Source organism: Enoplosus armatus, chromosome 4 (genome assembly GCF_043641665.1).
Source record: "Enoplosus armatus isolate fEnoArm2 chromosome 4, fEnoArm2.hap1, whole genome shotgun sequence".
Taxonomy (NCBI): Eukaryota; Metazoa; Chordata; class Actinopteri; order Centrarchiformes; family Enoplosidae; genus Enoplosus; species Enoplosus armatus.
In genome coordinates, this window is record NC_092183.1 from 9,489,867 (window position 1) to 9,509,314 (window position 19,448).

Here is a 19,448-nt window from a genome sequence, read left to right on the forward strand (position 1 = left end):
CATTTATTCCTTTGTGAAGGGAAATTTACAGAAAAATGTCATTGAATATTTAACTGAATACATAAAAAGAAACCAATTGATTCATTCTGAGACTTTATTTTGGTGTCTGGTGAGTGCTGAGTGCCCCAGACCTTCAAGTGGTCCAAAGGCCTCCAGGTTTATCGTGGGGCAATTAGTTTGTGGTCATTTTCTAATTTGTTTGGTAATAGTGATCGCCCCACCAAACCTCATTATGAACTGAAATGATCAGGGCCTAAAGGTGAATATATATATTTTCAGGGTTTCTCCAACTGCATCTCAAGGTCTTCGTCAACAAATAAATGCCATCCTTCATCCACTGAGGAAGACAATGAGATAGGGTTAAAAGCGCCAGAAAAAGCCAGAAAGTTAGTTATGATTGTTTTTGTTGTTGTTATATATTTACTAGCCTTTATTATTTTACCACTTAATGAATTAGTAAATCAGTAAAGTATGTCAACTTCGTACTAAGAACTTAAGTAAATGACTAAAATGTAGTAACCACCACTACTTTTGGCTCACTGATAAATTCGACTAATTGTTTCAGCTCTAAATTGACATAGACCTATACACAATGCAGAAAACGTGTGGGAGAAATGGGGGTCAATAGGGGCCCAGAACACATTTTTGGACAAGGGGGACCTACCCTCGAGGAGTAATCCGGTAGGAAAGAGGACTTGGACTCATGAACTCAGTATACATTGAAGTCTTTGCACTGACTTTGTCCCTCAGTCAATTAGCCTGAAAAACACCCATGCGTAAGTAACCGGGAGATGATGGCAGAAGGCGCAGCCAGGCCCGTCACAACACACGCCGACCCGGGCGACCTGACGATTGGTCTCGCCGCACGTCAGTAGCGTCTGCGGGGGCGGGAGCAGGAAAATCGAGCCAGTGCTCTAGTTCCCCCCCCCCTCTCTCAAACAGATGCTGCTGCTGGGTCAGTGTTATGCCGTCTATTAATAATAACAGAGTCAAAACAGCGAGGGGAAGAGAGGGGAAATCCACATCACCATTTCTCCTTTTCTGAATCTGCAGGAATAAACCAGCGCGCAAATAATGTGACATAACCTCGATTCAACTTTCAACGACAAATACGCTTTTTTTTTTTAAATCCACCTTTTTTTTATTCGTCTTTTACGACCTTTTTTTGTTTTTACAGGTGCAGTTGTCTCGTTCACCTTTTACTCTGCCGGCAGTCAGTCACTGGCTCTGCTTGTGCGCTTTATTGCGGTCATCCATCTGCTCGGGCGGCTGCGGCTTGTTGGTAAACAGGATTCGGATCCCGCCGGCAAGGACTCCCTCTGGTGCATTGATGCACCCGTTTCAGTGGTGTAACGGTGAGCAGTCATTTTATATTGTGAGAGCTCTCTTGTTTGTGAGGCCTCTGTGATACAATGTGCAACACAGCCTGTTATTTCAGCACAGTGAAGCTCTCATGGCTGTAAGATTATAGATCGTAGAATCGCTCCAGTGTTTTCTGAATTTAGACGTTTCCATTGTGAGAAATTGTGTCTCACCTTATAATAAAGAAAAACAGTGTACTCCTATTAAGACTTGTGTGGCGCTGAACAGTGAGTCTCCTACACATCACTTATTGGCAGCACTTTACTCTAACCTACATACTGTACAACACAAGTATTGTATGTAGGTGTTTATTAATGTATTTGTCAACAACCAGAACTCTTCCTGTGGTCACACATGACAGGAAGCCCACAGGATGTTGAATGACAACAAAGTAAAAGACAGTTATAATAATATAAAACATCTTTTCATGGGAGAAGTTATCATTGTTGGCAAATGCGGTACAGTAATAAACACTTAAAAATGTCCTTATATCTGCTTACAACTACGTTATTAGAGCTGCAACGTTTAGTCGATTAGTCGATTCTAACTGTTTTAATAACTGACATTTTTCAAGCAAAATGCCTCTTTTCTTTGTCATATATGATAGTAAAATGTTGGACTGTTGGTCAAATAAAAGAAGCTATTTGAACACATCAATTTGGGCTGTGGGACCTTATAACGCACATTTTTCACAATTTTCTAACATTTTATAGACACAAGGATTAATCGATAATGAAAATAATAGTTGCCGCCCCATACAGTACAGTGTGTTATTTACCTTTTATTAAATGAGTTGTATTCTGCTTATGAATGCTAAATACCCACTTATTCATTGTATTTTAAGTTAGCTACAGTATCCCTTTCATATTCTAATAATATTCCTTAAAGGTCTGAGTCCTTTGCCATGAAGAACATGTTAAAACACTAATTATCTGAATGTTTAATCAATTTGTATATTGATTGGTAGAATTAGAGACTGCTCAATCAACAGAAGCCTTTATTTCCATCTAAATTAATTCCAATTGAGAGCCGCACAAGGCCAGTCGTTGTGCTCTCTATGAAACGTTTTGCCTCTGTGGGTAATCATGTTTACGCAGGCAGACACTATCTGCAGTCTCTCACTTACACTCGTCAAGGCCTTGACCAATTATCTTCAAAAGCCAAGAAGTCTGAACAACTTCTCTGTCTGTGCATCTGTCATGCTTAGACAAAATGAATCCCTTCATGACAGTGAAATGGTGCGTCAGTGCTTCATTGTCACGGTGAGACCTGGTGAAGATGATGGATTAGTGGTCTTTTTTTTTTCCCTCTGACTTCGCCTGTTTGAGTGCAGCAGCCGCAGCAGCCTCCTCCATGGACTGTTGGTGGTGCTCAGACAGGAACAATTACCCCCTTTGTGCTGCTCGACTCCCCTGCTATTCATAGGGGAAATAGTACACACACACACACACACACAAAGTATCAAAGAGTGACATTCTGCTGGAAAAATGAAGCAGTATCAGGCAGCCACAGCTCAGCGTCAGCTCTGTGTGCCAGTGTATCTGTGATCATGCCTATTTGTTCCTGTGTGTATGCGTGACACATGTAGCGCCTTCATGCATGTGATGGGGGACTTTTGGGCCCAACCTACTTCTTGAAAACCGGCAGCAGTCATGCAGGCAGGCTTGAGTGTTTTCCCCCTCCTCATGTGAACTGCTGAATATTTGATGGGAAGTTCTGTCTTTAGTGCAAGTGGCAGTGGCAGCAGCAGAAGCGGCTTTGTGTGAACACGGCGTATATAGGACAAAAACCCCACCAGGCATCTCGTAGGAGCTGTCAGCGAAGCTGTCATAGTCGAAGCATTTTACAGCTCTATCAAATCACGGAGGGACTTTCCTGCCTTTTTGAACAGGGACACGCGAATCTGTCTGACAGCTGAAACTCAATACACCTGACTCAGATTCTCCCTGTTGCCAAAATGAGAAGTTTCGCTAGCTAGCCTCCATCCTTTCTCTGCATCTACTACTCTTGGCGCCATGGCAACGGGGTGCCTCCTGAGTGTGCCAATATATAGGTCAGTGGTCATACAGGGCTCCATCCAAAAGCAAAATACCACATACTACTTTATATACAGTTAGGCAGTTTAGTACAGTGGTTATCTGTATCTGCATACATGTCAGCCAATAAATGACATGAAATTGAATTATAAGAAGACGTGTTTTGAAACATGTTATGTTATGGGTTGTGGAAAGAAAATGAATGTCAGCCAATATATCATCTGATTTTTTAAACTCTCTTGAATCAATTTGGCCTAAAATAAATCGGTCGGGCTATAGTTTCCAACAGGGTTGAGCCCCTCCAAAGGGTCGCAAGATTAATCTGAGGGGTTGTAAGAAAACAACGTCCAGTTACACAAATTTGCCTGAATTATTTGGACTTTTCTCAGATCTGTGCATTTTCTGTGAAATTTTGGATAATTTACCTCTTTGGGCCTCAAGCAGTTATTTAAATTAAACCATCTGAAATGTGACAAAGGGCCCCACCTGGACACAGATTTATTGTCAGGGGTAACAAACCAAAAAGATTTGGAACCACCGGTTTAATCTTTAAAAACGTATGATATTTTATAAGCTTAACATATGTTGGTTTGGTTGGTGGCTAGGCAAAAACTTCTTAAAGTAAGAATTTTGACTCATGACGTTAGTATCTGTAAAGTCCTGGCTCTGGCCCTGCTCATGTCCTTCGATCAGTTTGTGTTTAATTTACACTCTCATGTTGACAGTGTTGACTGAGGATCAGGTAAACGTCGAGGTCTCTGTTAATGATCGCCTCTCGCTGAGTGAAGTCATTTATCGGTGGATCTTGAATGTGTAGAAATCGACGGGCCTGGATAAATGGAGCATCACTGCTCGTTCAGAGAGAGTGGAACTAAGAGGTGGGAAGTATTGATCCTCTCACTCTGCAATTTCCACTCTGACGCGGGAAAAATGTCAAATAGAAATGTCAACGTGCCACTTTGGCTGCAGGAGTGACTGGAAATACCAGGGTCAATAAAAAAAAACTGTGGCCCAAGAAAACAATACCCATTGCAGGGAAATGAAATTGGTAAAGGTCTCCATCCATCCCTCCATCTGTCTGACTGTTCTTTAATCCATACATCCATCTGTTTTTCCATCCCTCTTTCTGTCCATCCTTACATCCGTTTGTCTGTCCATCATCCATTCATCCATCCACCAATCTGTTCATCCAGCCATACGTTTTCTAAAAATGTGTATCCTGTGAGTTGCCATAGGGATCTGTCTGTCTAAACATCCATCTGTACGTCCATTCTTCCATGCATCCATCCATTAATTTGTTTATCCATACATCCACCTATTCATCATCCCATCCATCCATTCATCCATCCATCCATCCATCTTGTCTATTTGTCTGTCCGTCCATCCATCTGTCCATCCATTTGTTCATCTCTCTCGCTCTTTTCATGCATCAATTTTTCATCCATCCACATGTCCATCTATTCATCCATCCGTCCCTTTGTCCACCTGTCCAAATTCTTATCCTGTTCAGGGTCATACAGACCTGGAGCCTATCCCAGCATTGGGCCAGAGTCAAGGCGCACAGTGGACGGTTTACCAGTCGGCCTTAGGACTAGTAAACACAGACGGACACATTCACACCTACAGGCAATTTAGAGTTTCCAGTCCACCTGACCTGCATGTCTTTGGACTGTGGGAGGAAATTGGAGCAGAGACGCAGGAAGAACATCCGAACAGAAAGGAGCGACTGGTGAATTTGTTTCTGGCAAAGCTCTTTTTATAGAATTTCATATTTTATATAGTACAGTTTGTTTCTACAATAAGATATGTTGCTGAAGGCCTCAGGAGTCAGAAGCTCTCTATTGTGATTAGACAATAAACAAGCTGATTTCACTGATTACCACCTTGTCTCCGGGTGAAGCCGCGCTGCTCACTGAACTCAGCTGCCGTAGTGTCTGATCAAAATGAAAACCTGCAGACTCTCTCGGCCCGTCTGCGGCACGCGGCCTCCTGTTCCTGTTCTAGTGCGGAGAGGTTCACATCAGCAGACTGCGATGAGTCCGGTGTTAGCTCCTATTCACTATCACTCACTGGGTTAGCGTGACCTCGATCTCACAAAGGCCCCCTCTCACATGCAGATACTGACTTGTCATTACTCATACAGGCACACAAAACACAAGTGGGCTCTCTGTATCTCCTTGTCTCTGTCTATCTAATCTACAACTGACAACTCATGGTTCTTCTCAATATATTTATATGTGAGAAATAACATAATAAACACACCCAATCAAATACAGTAAACTGCACACATACCGCAACCTGTCCAAAGCCATGCCACATTTGCTCTTCAGTCCTCCCCCTCCCCCAGCTCTCTATCTCTGACCTTGACGGCAGACTACAGTTATAATCTATTTCATGGTTAAACAAACACACACACACACACACACACAGTGTAGCGTCAAAGCAAGAAGGACGAGACAAAGGAGGGCACCTTTAATGGGAAAACCATGTGTTTGGATTGGAGCACACTGCAAAGTTCTCCCTAAAAGCACTCAGTTCAAGACATGAAAACATTAGGTTCATCATTGGTAGTGTATCACCTCCCTGCACAGAAGAATACAGATATCTTAATCTAAAAAGAATTTGGTTTGAGTTTTATGCTGCCATTTTAACCAAATTGCACTCACTCATTCTCCGAGAGGGCTTCAAGTCTGAAAACCGATGAACTAGGTTTCACCAGTGTCTTAAAAAGGATTTAATTCTAATTCCACAAAAGAGGGCTGAGCAAATATAATCTTTTCATTTATGACTGACTGTTACTTTCTCGTCCGTCCACTTTATTGCCTTTAAAATACACTGACCGATCATCAGACAAAGAAGTGTGGATCTGCCATACAGCCATGTTGCTTGGATACTGCATTAAGAGTGTTTTACATGTTTAAGTACGGCATTGAAAAGGACTAATTTACCATCACAGGAAAGTGCAGTGGCTGTCTTTCTGCATCACTCTCCCTCAACCTTAAAGTCTGTGCATGTGTGTGTTTGTGTAAAGCTTCAATTTATGGCTTCCATTAGGCGGACACAGCTGCAGGTCAGACCACGAACAGTAGAGTATATGTGTACAATTGCATTCAATTCAATTGCCTTAATTTTTCTGCCTTTTCTAGCATACGTCTTCACTCCTGCTCTTTTTGTAAATGCGTTTCTAAATCTTCCCTCTGTATTTGTTTAGGGTGCTTTTGTGGTCTGGGACTGGTTTACTCCAACAAGTCGTGCACCATGCCGCCCATCACCTTCCAGGACCTGCCACTCAACATCTACATGGTCATCTTTGGGACAGGCATCTTTGTCTTCATCCTGAGCCTCATCTTCTGCTGTTACTTCATCAGGTGAGGGGCAACAGAAACAGAAATATGTGAGTTAAAATAAGAATTATGTGGGGATAAAACCCACTAAGGGTGTTTTTAACCTATAGTTCCTTTGCTCTGGTTCGAATCTGTTGACGCGTTGCTAAACGTGATGAGTTTTCCCCTTCAGTTTCTTTTCACACAGAAAAAAATCAAAGCGAACTAAAATGCATCAATAAAAGAGAACAGCTCATAGCAGGACCAAGAAAGTAAACACAGGAATCAGGTCCTGAAGAAAGTCCTGTCTGTCCAAATATCAAGAAGTCTCGTTGCTACTTGAGGTCAGACCTCGGTTCATTCTCCGGCTAGCTGGTAGCAACTGATGAATTCACTCTTCCCCATCCCAGTATGCAAAGTTTACCTGGATATGGGAACTATTTAGCTCAAACTTGCAGAGTGCGTCAGATTGAAATTCCTTTGAGACTGGACTGACTGGACTCTTCAGATCTGCCCAAACAAATCGTACCAAGGGAGAAAACAAATCAAGAATTTGGACTAAATAACGCAGGTTTTAAAACCCTCAGAGTCTACTGCCGTGCTAGCAGCTCTGTGAGGCTCATGCTAACATGCTGATGAGAAGGTATAATGTTTATCATGTTCACTATCCAATGTAGTGTGCTAATTTATAAATAATAAATTTGCTAATTAGTGAAATAACGCGAAAATTTCAACCTCATGGTGGCGCTATATGAAAAAAATTAAGGGATCACCAAAATGATTACAGTTCATCTTGACACAATGGCGTGTACCGAATATCATGGCAATCCATCCAATAGATGTTGAGACATTTCAGCCTGGATCAAAGTGGTGGACCGACCAAGATTTCCTTCCCTAAAAACCTCCACAGTAGGGAAATTGTGTGTGTGTGTGTGTGTGTGTGTGCGTGTGTGTGTGTGTGTGTGTGCGTGTGTATGTGTGTGTGCGTGTGTGTGCGTGTGTGTGTGCGTGTGTGTGTGTGTGGTGCAGGCGTGAAACACAGTGAGGGAGGGAAGGAGGTAGGAAAGAAAAAGAACAGGGTGACCTCTCCCGCTGTTGACTGTGAACTCCCTGATGAGCTGAGGGGACGTTTGTGTCTGAAGGACGGGATATGAGGCAACAGGAAGCAGCCCGTCACAATGTGTGAGGACAGCAGTGAGGAAAACCGCAGAGACACTCTGCTCAGAATAAACATGGCCTGAATAGCACGCAGGGGGAGTACACAAAAACATCACACATGAATGTCTGCAGTCTACAAAACCTCACAAGGGAACATCAACACCTGTTTTTTTTATCTCTTTGGATGTCTGAGCATCTTTATTTAATGTGATGTGCTATTTTCGGTGTTGGGTATGAGTTTGAATTGGCGTCCAAATCGCTTTTGTGTTATCAAAATGTCAAACAGTTAAAAAAACAACTTGTGTCTGTCGGCTGAAGACATACAGAGCACAATCCACGTCACTAACAGTAGCTGGTCTCCTTTTTGCTCAATTTTATTCCTTTGCCTCCTTTTTTTGCCAGCGTTTTTTAAAATTTATTCTAGCTGCAGCACTGAGATGTAGCTGTTCTGGAGCTTTCAATCATATCACTCTGCAATCAAAAGCATTTGTTGGATATTTTATAGGCCAACTACACAACTACAGAGCGTCGGCTTCTGCTGCAGCAATCAGCTGTTTACAGCGAAAAAGGCTCTAAATACCCATTGTATACCACCTGGCAAATAGACACAGTTAGCAACTAGATGATGGACATACTTTAGCATTTAGCAGCTGAAGAGCCAGATATTTTCTTCAGGATTTGGTAGAGACCAAAAACGGAGCTAAAAGAGAGAGAATATTGGACTTACGTTCACCAGGTGGCCAGAAACTTGACTCTATATTAATGATAATGTTGCTCCGTAACTGTAAATAATCAACCGTTTGGTAACACGTTCTCCATATCTACTTAAAAGGTGATGACATGTCAATATTTTGTTCACAGCTTGTATCTGCTGCCCCCAAGTGGCCAATAAATCAGTTATTGCAGGTTTGAATGTGACTACTTTATGGCCAATAAATAAATAAAAGCTAAACTGTCTCACCCCGAGATCCATTAAGGAGTTGTTCTGGAGCTTTTGATTACGTCACACAATCTTCATTAGCAGATGGAGTTTGCCCAGTGTCAGCATTTTAAGGACTTCCCACTCACATTGACTCCATCTGCTGATGAAGATCATGTCGTATGATCAAAATGCTCCCGCGTTATGACGAGAGCTATACTGAACAGTTACTAAATAGAATATGAGATTACTTTTTCAATTAAAGAAACACCTTGACAGGATGAAGTTTGTGTGTTATGTTTTTATGTCGAGATCAATTATTTTGAGAAACGTAATTTCCTATGTTTCAACTCTCAAGCAAACCTGAAGGACTTTTTTTTAAAAGACAGAAAACAGGAATCAATTTAGAGTATTTTTTAAAATCTTTTTTACATTTTCGTTATTACCTTGAGAAAAGAAAAACTTGCATAAATGTCAAGTCGGGTCAATTAGTATCAAATATTGACAAAAGCAAGCATCAGTCACACAACCATTTACTTTTGATTTATCAAAATCCATGTTCTAGTAGTGAGGTCAGGCACATTTTTGTAATAATGAATGTTTTGTTTGGCCTGCACTCAGCACTAAAGCTTGGATCCTTCCTGTTTCTCTTAAAGCACTTGCCTCTGAATCATAACCAATGAGTCACTTCCTTTTGGCCCCATTAACATGCTGAAGGTAGTCTTGGGTAGGAGTGTGATTGTGAATTCATTTATAGACTGGGTGATTCATCAGATGAATACTGAGCGATGAATGCCATTCACTGTTGGGGGCAGGTTTCCTATTATCCCTCTCAGACCGGCTCTCTCCCGCGTGTCAGGGAGTTTGTGACGTCCCATTTTAAAAATCGCACCCTGTCTCAGTTCGTCTATGTGAGGTTTCCTTGTTAAATCATACAAAGCAATTATATGATTTTTTTCTAATAAGCTCTCGCAATCCTTTCACCCTTCATATTCCATCTGTTCTAATAGTGGCACAAACCGGGGGTGTACACAGCGGTACCTGCAATGTACAAGAGTGCAAAACCACAAGGGTGCCAAAAGCACACAACCAAAAATATCACATCTTTAATTATATCCCGATGTGCTCCCACAGCGCGTCTGTGTTCAGTTTAAGGAGAGGCACAGCTGCTACAGTAGTCAGAGAGATATTATGAGAACCACAAGCTGACGGCGTTATTATCCAGACAATACAGTGACTGAGAGCAGAGATATTAAGCCACCGGAGCCGCTTTCACCAAATAAATTAACTGACTCATTTAATTTCCCGTCAGTGATCCCTGAGACTGGACCTGTGAAATCTCCCAAAGGCTCTGTATCCCAGAGGAGGGAAAAAAAAGGACAGTTTTATAGAGCTTAACATAGTTGTTCATTAGCCAACAGGAGACATGAATGGTCAGTGTACTCTGCTTTCTCAATTCCCCTGCAGTGCCATGAAGCTGTAAATTGTCATACAGATACTATCTTACCTGCAGAGAACTGGAAGGCAGACAGAGATTCAGAAAATAACGTGACAGTTAATTTCACAATGATTTGGCAGCAGAGAGAGCGAGGCTGGTGGGAGGTCGTCTTCTAACACATGTGAGCGCAGCAATAAAGTCAGCAGCTCATCAGCAGAGAGAGACGTCTATTAAGTTGGTTTAATCTGTGAAAAAGAAGGAGAGACGTTGAGCTCATAAATGTTGTCTCACACCTGGAAACACAATTTATCCAACAATAATAAATGTGACTGCAGAGATCATTGTTATGACAGTTTGACATCAGAACTATAGAGTCTGGAATAATAATGCCACTGGAATAAATGTAATCAAAAAATAAATGGATGGATTTAAAAAAAACAGCCCCCCAGCTCCTGTGTGTTGGCAGGAGTCTGACCAATCAGAGCTCCAGCTGTTGCTCTGATTTCATTTAATGTCCAGGTGGTGCACTGCTGATACATCTTTAAATGAAAGCAATCATGAAATGGAAACTGTAATATGATATTAAATATTATGGCATATGATGGGCAGTCACATTAGAATATGGAATAACAAAAAGCCTAAAAATTAATTCTGCTATTTCAGTCAGAAATTAAATTATTAGTTCAATATTTGAAGGTAGAATAAGGACGTAGAATTGGAATTGGCAAATTGTATGACTTTTTACTTATCAATCTAGTCATTGATTACAATTAAATATGGTAAAACTCTATAACTTTTCTATGTCATGTTAAAGTAATGTTAAAAAGAATCAAAGGATGATTCAGATATTTAGTTTTGTCTTGACGTGTTCAAGACATGTTGTGTTCCCAGAGCCCAATTTGACATACTGTATATTTAGGTTGCTCGTTTTGAATTAAACAATTAAAGAATTATCAAAACAGTTGCTGATTTACTTTCTGTTGATGAGCTAATTGGTTTCAGCTCTAATGTTTAGAAATATACTGTATGGTCCTTCTTGTGTCAGGCACTCAATGTTATATATTCCAGATTCAGAAGACATGACAGTGAGAAATATGAATCTAAGATGTAGAAAACTTAATATGGAGCAAACATGGATAGTAGAATACAGAATAGTGTCTGTTCAAATGTATTCATGAAAGGAAAAGCATTGGTTTGATTGAGGTTTCCTGAACCTTTCATGATGTAATTTACACCTGTTGAATTCATTGTTACTTCATACAATAAGAACTGGTCAGTAGTAGCTGTGTGAGGACTTTCTATTCTTGCAGACGGGGCACAATAGCTCAACTGAAACGTCGAAATCGCCGTCATGCCCCCCTTTCACCCACTTCACATCATTCTCCAGGCATGGGAAACCTCGGCACATGTAAAACGTGTATCCTCACATTGTTCTGCATCGAAGATTGTTAGCAGCAATCAGCGTAAACAATAAATCAAGTGACAAAAACTATGAATAACTGTCATTTCCTTACTTTAAGCAGCGACTCACAGAGATATGATTTTTCTTTTTCTTTTTGAGGGGGATCAGATCACAAATAAACATCTACCTTTCATCTCAGATGCTCTCGCTGCGTTTAGTTTCAGGCTTAAATCACAGACAGTGATAGACATTTGTGTCTATGTTTAGTTGTGTAAAAACAGGAGGCCAAAAATAACCCGCCTGAACAGACACAGCTCGCCAAGTGATAAAGATCTCCCCTCCATTGTTGTTTTTTTTTTGGGGGGGTGGAGCAGGGATTCAAAGAGGCAACATGCTCATTAGCCGTGTTTGTGTACATGTACGTGTTTGTGTGTGTGTGTGTTAGCAGTTGCGTGTAGTTACATGATCAGTTGTGAACAATGTGTGTGTGCGCTTGCAGAAGAACATGTGTTTGTGTGTTGATGTGTGGCCACTGTAGCTGTTTGAAAAGACAGTTTATTATCAAAGCTTACCCTGCAATTACACAGCTTCTGTTACACCAAGTCCCATAATTTAACCACACAAACTTAAATCTTAGCCTGAATCCAATGACCTACTGTTGAACTCAGGCTTAGAATAAATACAGACATCTTTATCTCTTAATAAACAAGTGAGAAGTGATGGAAAGTCGTGTCCTATACTTACATACAGTTAGTATTATCATTTAATGCCTGTACTTTATACTTATTCCACTACATTTCAGAGGTAAATGTTGTAGTTTTTAGTCCTCTATATTTATCTGTCAGCTAGTTACAAGTTACTTCCCCGATCAAGATTTTTCGTACATAACTTACAATAAATATGAATATATGTATTAATTAAACTACTCAAAAGTATATAAAGTAGTTAAAATTAGCTTCATCGCGACGAGCAACAACAATAAATGCTACTTACATGTTAATGCATCAATAATAGTGAGCCAATAATATAAGATATACTAATATATAACTCCATTCTGCATGATGAGTAGTTTTACTTTCAAAAGTATATTTGCTGATAATTCTTCTGCACTAATAAATATGTTTATATGAACAATAGATCAGATGTCTCTGTAATGTTAAAGGGGTTATTCATGACAAACCCACAGGGAATTATCACCGAACTCTGCAGTTTCCTTCAGCTGTATGAAGCGCTTTAGTGTCTTTCAGCTCATTATTTAGCTGACCGGTCGGCAACTTCACTCATTTTGTTCAGTCTTGCAACTTGTTGTAGCAAAAAAAATTCTGTTTAACTCACTGTACACAACCTGTCCAGCATCAAACAGCAGACGGAAACAGTTAGCGACTAGCTGGTGAACATAGATGAGCATTTAGCAGCTAAAGAGACCAAAAACAGAGCTAAAAAGAGAGTGAATATTGGGCTCACATTTGTCACAGACATGACTCTAAATGAATGCTACTGTTGCTCTGCGTCTGCTGGATGTGTAAATAGGAAACTGTTTGGGAAGAAGTATTCAGATCCTTTACTTAAGTAATACCAGCATGTTAAAATACTCTGTTACAAGTTGTCCTGCATTTATAGTTTTAGTCCAGAAGTGAAAAATGCACTTAAAATACCAAAATTAAGTGCTCATTATGCAGAAAAATGCCCCCTGTGAGTGTTATATTATTATATATTATATTATTACAAGTAACTATAACTGTCAAATAAATGTAATGCAGTAAAAAAGTACTCCACTATTTCCCTCTGAAAAAGTGGAGCAGAAGTATAAAGTATCATGAAATGTGACACTAAAATACCTCAAAACTGTACTTAAGTATCATACTAGTTAATGTACTTAGTTACACTTCACCACTGAGTGAAATGTTTCCTTTTAATACAGTATTCTTACATTGTGGTATTTCTACTTTTACTTAAGTAAAGGATCTGAATACTTCTTCCATCACTTTAAACATGATGTACATGTAATGACTGAAGGTTATACAGATTATAAACAAAGTTATTTATTAATGAGTTTCTCTCTTCGTCCACAGCAAACTACGACACCAAGCCCAGAGTGAGCGGTTTGGATACAGAGAGGTAATCCTGAGCTTAATATTTAGCACACTTTAAGGTCTAAATAAGAAAAAAAAATCTCTCTTAAATGTTTTTTTGTTTCTCCAACAGGTGGTTTTAAAAGGAGATCCAAAAAAGTTGAGTCTTCATGGGGTAAGGATGTGATTCACTGACGTAACTGACGTCTTTATCAGTGAGCGAACACAAACTTTTATAATGTGACACAAACATGATAATATCATCAAATGACTCTCACTCTGTGCCGTCTGCCACTCTCACAGCAGACATGCGCCGTTTGTCTCGAGGACTTCAAAGTGAAAGACGAGCTGGGAGTGTTGCCATGCCAACATGCTTTCCACAGGAAGTGAGTACAGGAGAGCACAGTGGAGGCTTTCTCTGCTCTCGCTTCCACTTTGCGCTCCGCCAGGGCTTGTTAAAGATGAAAATGGTCATGTTTGATCTGAAGTTCGGCGGTCAGGAATTACTCAGAAGTGTTCCCGGCTGCAGCGCGGCACCACAGGAGTTCTTGTTCAACAGCCCTGACATTCATTCATTCGCTTCTCCTGCTTCTTTCTATCCAGGGTGACGGAGGAGTGGTCAGGGCAATAGCGCATCCCAGTATGCACTGGGTAGACGGCAGGTAGAACTAAGATCTTGTAGGGGAAGCATGTTCACATCTTGATGTTTATTAGGTATCTAAAATTGTGGTGCATCGTTCCTCGCAGTCATCTTGAACATGAGGAGCATTTTTTTCCACCTGGACAAAGAGAAAGAGAGACAAAAAGAATAATACGTTGGAGAGATATTATACAAGGGTAGTCAAGCCATAACCCGTGCAGGATTATCCTCCACCACCATCTAGACAAAATATAGAATATACTACCAAACAGTATAGTGTATGAAGTAAGGTAGCAACAAGCCAACCCTTACTTACTTCTTTTGATACTTAAGTACCAAAATACTTTTACTTAGTAAAATCATGAAGGCAGGACTTTTACATGTAATGGAGTATTTTATGCTGTGGTATTGCCCCTGAAGTAAAAGATGTCAGTACTTCTTCTATCACTGTACATGGTTCACAAGTGTGGCTTTTGTTTTGATCAGGGAAAAGGGCCTTAGTTCAGGTTCTCTTTTCATGCCTCTCTTGTCCATGTTTTTCTGCACAGGTGTCTGGTGAAGTGGCTGGAGGTACGCTGTGTCTGCCCGATGTGCAACAAACCCATAGCCGGCCCCCCTGAGCAGCACCACAGCATAGGGACTCTTCTGGACGAGCTGGTTTAACCTCTCCCACCCCTGCCAGCCTGGGTGGGACGCCGCAGCCCAGCCGAACCAGCTGGTATAAGTTAGCGACCAACAGGAAGAGGGACACTGTCTTGCTGTTAAAACACAGCAAAACACCAAGATGATGATAGTAAGTTGGGGTAACCTAGTTACCACCCGGAGAAAGACTATGAAGGATGCTGTTGCCTAGCAACCATCTCCGAGTTTGCAACACGACACCTTGTAGTGTCTGAAAGATTATCTCCAGCCACCCACACATCACTCCACCACTCTTCTTTCAACATTCCCCTCTTCACCCGTTCCGTCACATCTTCTCTTGTTGCCTCGAGTGAGGTTAATGGCATCACTGAAGTGGAGGAGACACGGTTGCATTTTTCACAGCGATGTGGGAAAGTGAGTGTTGAAGGATGACAAGTGCTGGGTAGGAGGCACTGATCCCCTCTGAGCATGTATGAGTGTCGTATGTCATGGCGGTCACTGGTATGAGGTTATTAAACTCTTAAGACAAGACCTTTGGAGACAAAGCCGTAGAGACCAAGTGATGTTTTCTGCTTAACATCTCCGACAGTAGCACATGAACATGTTGACAGAAGTAACTCTGCTGAAAATACAGCCGATTCTTAAGAGTTTATAAAAACAAGGTCTGGAGCTGTCTAGAAACAAATGCCAGGAGAGAATAAATAATACTGTGGTGAAGACAGGGTTGATTAAAACTGCTTTCAAAGAAATGGAAAGCTCTTTTTTTTAAGATTTGGTAACACTAGATAAAAGAATTATGGAAAAGGTGGATTCACGCCTCATCAGTGGGAACTAAATGATTCATATTACTTAGAGGAAGCAGCAAATTCACCAGTGTTTTCATCTTTCTCACGAATCAATTGATTTTTTGCTGATGACTGTGTAAAATCCAGATTGGTGCCTGCCTCTACAGTGATATCACGTATGTTTTATTATTCAGACATGTTTTTATTGTGTTAATATAGATGGAAGGAACTGACATCTCCTGCCTCTCGCTGTAACAGTTTGGTTCTTTGTGGAAATATATGTTGAAGAATTTTTTTTAGATATTGCACTTTGAATTCACAAAAAAAAACCCAGTTTCCATGCCTTTGTACTTCTAAAATGTTAGAGTAAGGTTTGGAAGCAGCACAGCAGGCCCCTTGCTTTCAGGTGCGGTGAATCTTTTATAAAAGCCTCTGAAGTATCAGAGATGCTGCTTCATCTGAAGCTAAGGGAAGCTGCAGCACAGACCCTCTGTGTTGTTCTGTGAATTCATCCAGGAAGCAACCAAATCTCACTTTCATACGCAGCATTTTTGTGGCATTATTGCTGGTGATTCTGTTTTACATTCCTCGGTCGTAGGTTGTTTTTTTGTGTGTGTGTGTGATTTACAGCGATTCAGAAAGCAAAACACTGCCTAAATTGAGCACAAAACTCACAAAGCACATTGTCCAGATAACAGACGGCACCTGCACTGTAAGTAAAAGCCAAACACACACAGGTGAGGCTGTTGAAGTCACATGACTCCGTGTGCCAAGAAAAGAAAGAAAAAATTTGCATTTTGTTGCATTTTCAACACATGAGGAAGAGAAATGTTCACTCTGATTCTGGCCACATTCCACATTTTGTAATCCAACAGATGTAAATAACTTGAAACAATAATAAATACAGTTGTCTGTTTTGCTCAGCCTCTCTTCTTTATTTCTTCATGTATCTGGCGCCACCATCAGGTGAAATAATGTACGAAAATATATGAACTTAATCTATCTAGGTTGCTGGTTCTCAACCTTTTTGTCTTGTGACCCTTTAAAGCCAAACAATACATACTCACACCTCCTGGCACAGACTGTGGATAAGTAATTTAACCAAAGACTAATGTTTTCTTTCTCAAATTGTTTAATATGAGTATATATTAGAGTTCTGGATAAATTATACTATCTATTTCACAAGAAAAAGCAAAGAACAATATGTCTTTCCTGACCTGTTAAGAGGGCTGCAACTAACAATTATTTTAATTATTGATTAGATTAATGTATTAAGTATGTTTTTTAATTTGAAGTGAAAGTGTTAAAACGTTCTGAAAGTGCTAAACATGTTTAAAATATGTATAGTAAAAGACAAAAGCAAGACATAAAAACTGACATATGATAAGAGTGGTAAATAAATTAAACTAAATAAAGGTGTGTTTAACAGGTGGGTCTGGAGCCGCTTTTTAAAAGTGTCGAGATAGGATGCATTCAAAGTGTGAATAATCATCTCCATTTTAGCTTGAGACGCAACGGACCTACATCTAGCAATATCCCTCTCCAGGAAAAATACAATAATGAGTCAAATAATATTATATTAATAATGAATTAACAATAAGAGCTGCTCTAAGACAGAAAACAAGCTCCACTCTTTCCTCGTAACCTTTGTCTTTTCCTTTAAAAAACATTTGACTTGACTTTGAACACTCAACTTTCAGAAACACTTCAAAATCTGAATAATAACAATGAATTGTTAAATAACATATTACAGTAAATGCATTCATATTGGGCTCTGAATCTTCCTTCAACCTATGCGTATAACAGGAGAAGCAAACTCCAAGATTTAGAGGAGTCAGAGGATGAAAACAAGGACCATCTGTACGCTGCCTCATTAAATGTGCAAGACCTCCGTCTTATTGGTGGGATCCAACCGGTACCTAGCTATTTCCCTGCAACAGATTGCAGGTGGCAGAGCATCGAAAGTCTGAAGGGCATTCCCTTACTCCGGTTGCCTTCTAATTAGACTTAAGGGCAGGGCGGAGCCTCTGAGGACCTGAAAGGGAATTCAGGACGAAGGCAGATGGTGTGAGATCTCATAGGGATGGAAGTGAACGCTGGGTCTGATAGAAAGTAAGAGATGGAAAAAGAGAGAGGAGAGGAGAGAGGAGAGGGTGGTGCTGGGAAAAGGTGGAGACTGAGAGGAGAGAGGATGGGGGAGAGAGGAGGTACTCAGACCTCAACAGGACAACGTTCAGTTTACTCCTGCAAGAGGCCACTTCAGCCCTCAATTTTTACAAGGTAGAGCGTTGTAAGTAAACAGCTTTCCTGCAAGACTACAAAACAAAAGCCTTCAAGAGGTGTTGAGATTTTTTTCAGCAAAAAAAGACAGAGAAGAGGAAGAGGAAGAGGAAGAGTCGAGCTGCTCAGGATGATGGACATCGGTTTCGCAACTTTCCTTTGAGATTCACAGCAGTTGGTGATTATATCAAACTCTTTATCTGTCCTTAATTACAGCATTGTAGAGCGTTAAGTATGTGTTGTTTGCATGTTTCAGACTGTGATCGCAGGGTTTTGCCTTTGCAGTTTCATCATGAGAGCTCATATATCTGATGACCCTCTGTGAGTTACTGCCTGGAAGGTGTTCAACCGAGATGGCAGCATGATGAAAGCTTTGCAGTCGTTCAGTCATTTTAAAATAGATGAAAGGCCTTTATATGAGCCACAAGAGATGAAAGATTACACCCATAACTACAATATTCAAGCTGAAAAACGATTGATGCTGTGGAAGGATTTTATTGGAGTGCAGGGTCCAAAATGGGCTTAAATTTTCATTAAAATGAACTGTCTTAAGAATGCTTGAAAAGGGTCTGCATGGTATCAACACATGCATCTGTAATCGCCAACACACACACACACACACACACACACACACACTGCTTGGGTGGACCTGGAAACATAAGCAAGTCTTTCATGAGATCAGCCTCTACCTGAGCAATAAAGAGCCATCTGTGCTGTGAATAAACTGATGATGGCAACACATACACACACACACACACACAGACACACAGAGAAATGCTTGTTTCTGTCACTTCCCACCTTCAGCGTCGTGGCACTTAGAGTGAATGTAAGGTCAAGTTATTTCTCGTTCTGTGCATTTTACAGCAGGCAACCTAAACCTGAGCAGCAGTCGAGGAGTCGAGGGCGCGTGCCGTGGACGGGTAATGAAATAAGCTGCTCACAAAACTAGGTTGGTTGGTTCACTTTCTCCGGTACTCATCTGATTTGTTAGATGAAGTTATATTTTTTTTATGTCAAAGTCTCTCCTACTTCTGTTTTTTTCTTTCTGAAAAGTCCTTTGAGACTTCCTCATGATAAAATGCTAAAAAAGATTCACTTGAAGCTGGACTCTTGGCTGTTGCACAGTCAACACCATAAGATCTTCAATAGTGTGAATGATTTAACATTTGACTAATTAATAAGCCTTGGTAAACAGTGGTTACCAACCTAATGGGTCAGGAACCCCCGAGGGGGCCCTAGAGTAAATCTGAGGGGTCACCTGATGATTAAAACAAAAAAAATTAAGATTATTGTATCTGACTTTTCTCTAATTCTTGCTTTGAAGCCATGTTAGTGGCAATGTTGGCCTGTACGTTGGTCCGCCACTGAAATAGCTCAACAACTTTGTACAG

At 40.6% G+C, this 19,448-nt stretch overlaps 1 protein-coding gene across 1 annotated transcript; it reads left to right on the forward strand.

Annotated features, from left to right (window-relative positions):
• Positions 1–1,330: 1,330 nt before the first annotated feature.
• Positions 1,331–15,013, forward strand: rnf122 (ring finger protein 122). Its single transcript, XM_070904707.1, has 6 exons — positions 1,331–1,355; positions 6,610–6,766; positions 13,711–13,756; positions 13,844–13,885; positions 14,014–14,096; positions 14,899–15,013. Exons 1-6 carry the CDS (start codon positions 1,331–1,333, stop codon positions 15,011–15,013), a joined length of 468 nt encoding a protein of 155 aa, XP_070760808.1.
• Positions 15,014–19,448: the final 4,435 nt, after the last annotated feature.

What these genes read in the sequence shown, in the direction of transcription:
- rnf122 (XM_070904707.1), top strand. Translation starts at nt 1,331, where the DNA reads ATGCACCCGTTTCAGTGGTGTAACG. An exon ending in AAAAGTTGAGTCTTCATGGG is followed by an intron (nt 13,886 to 14,013) that starts GTAAGGATGTGA and finishes CCACTCTCACAG; the next exon opens with CAGACATGCGCCGTTTGTCT. An exon ending in CAACATGCTTTCCACAGGAA is followed by an intron (nt 14,097 to 14,898) that starts GTGAGTACAGGA and finishes TTTTCTGCACAG; the next exon opens with GTGTCTGGTGAAGTGGCTGG.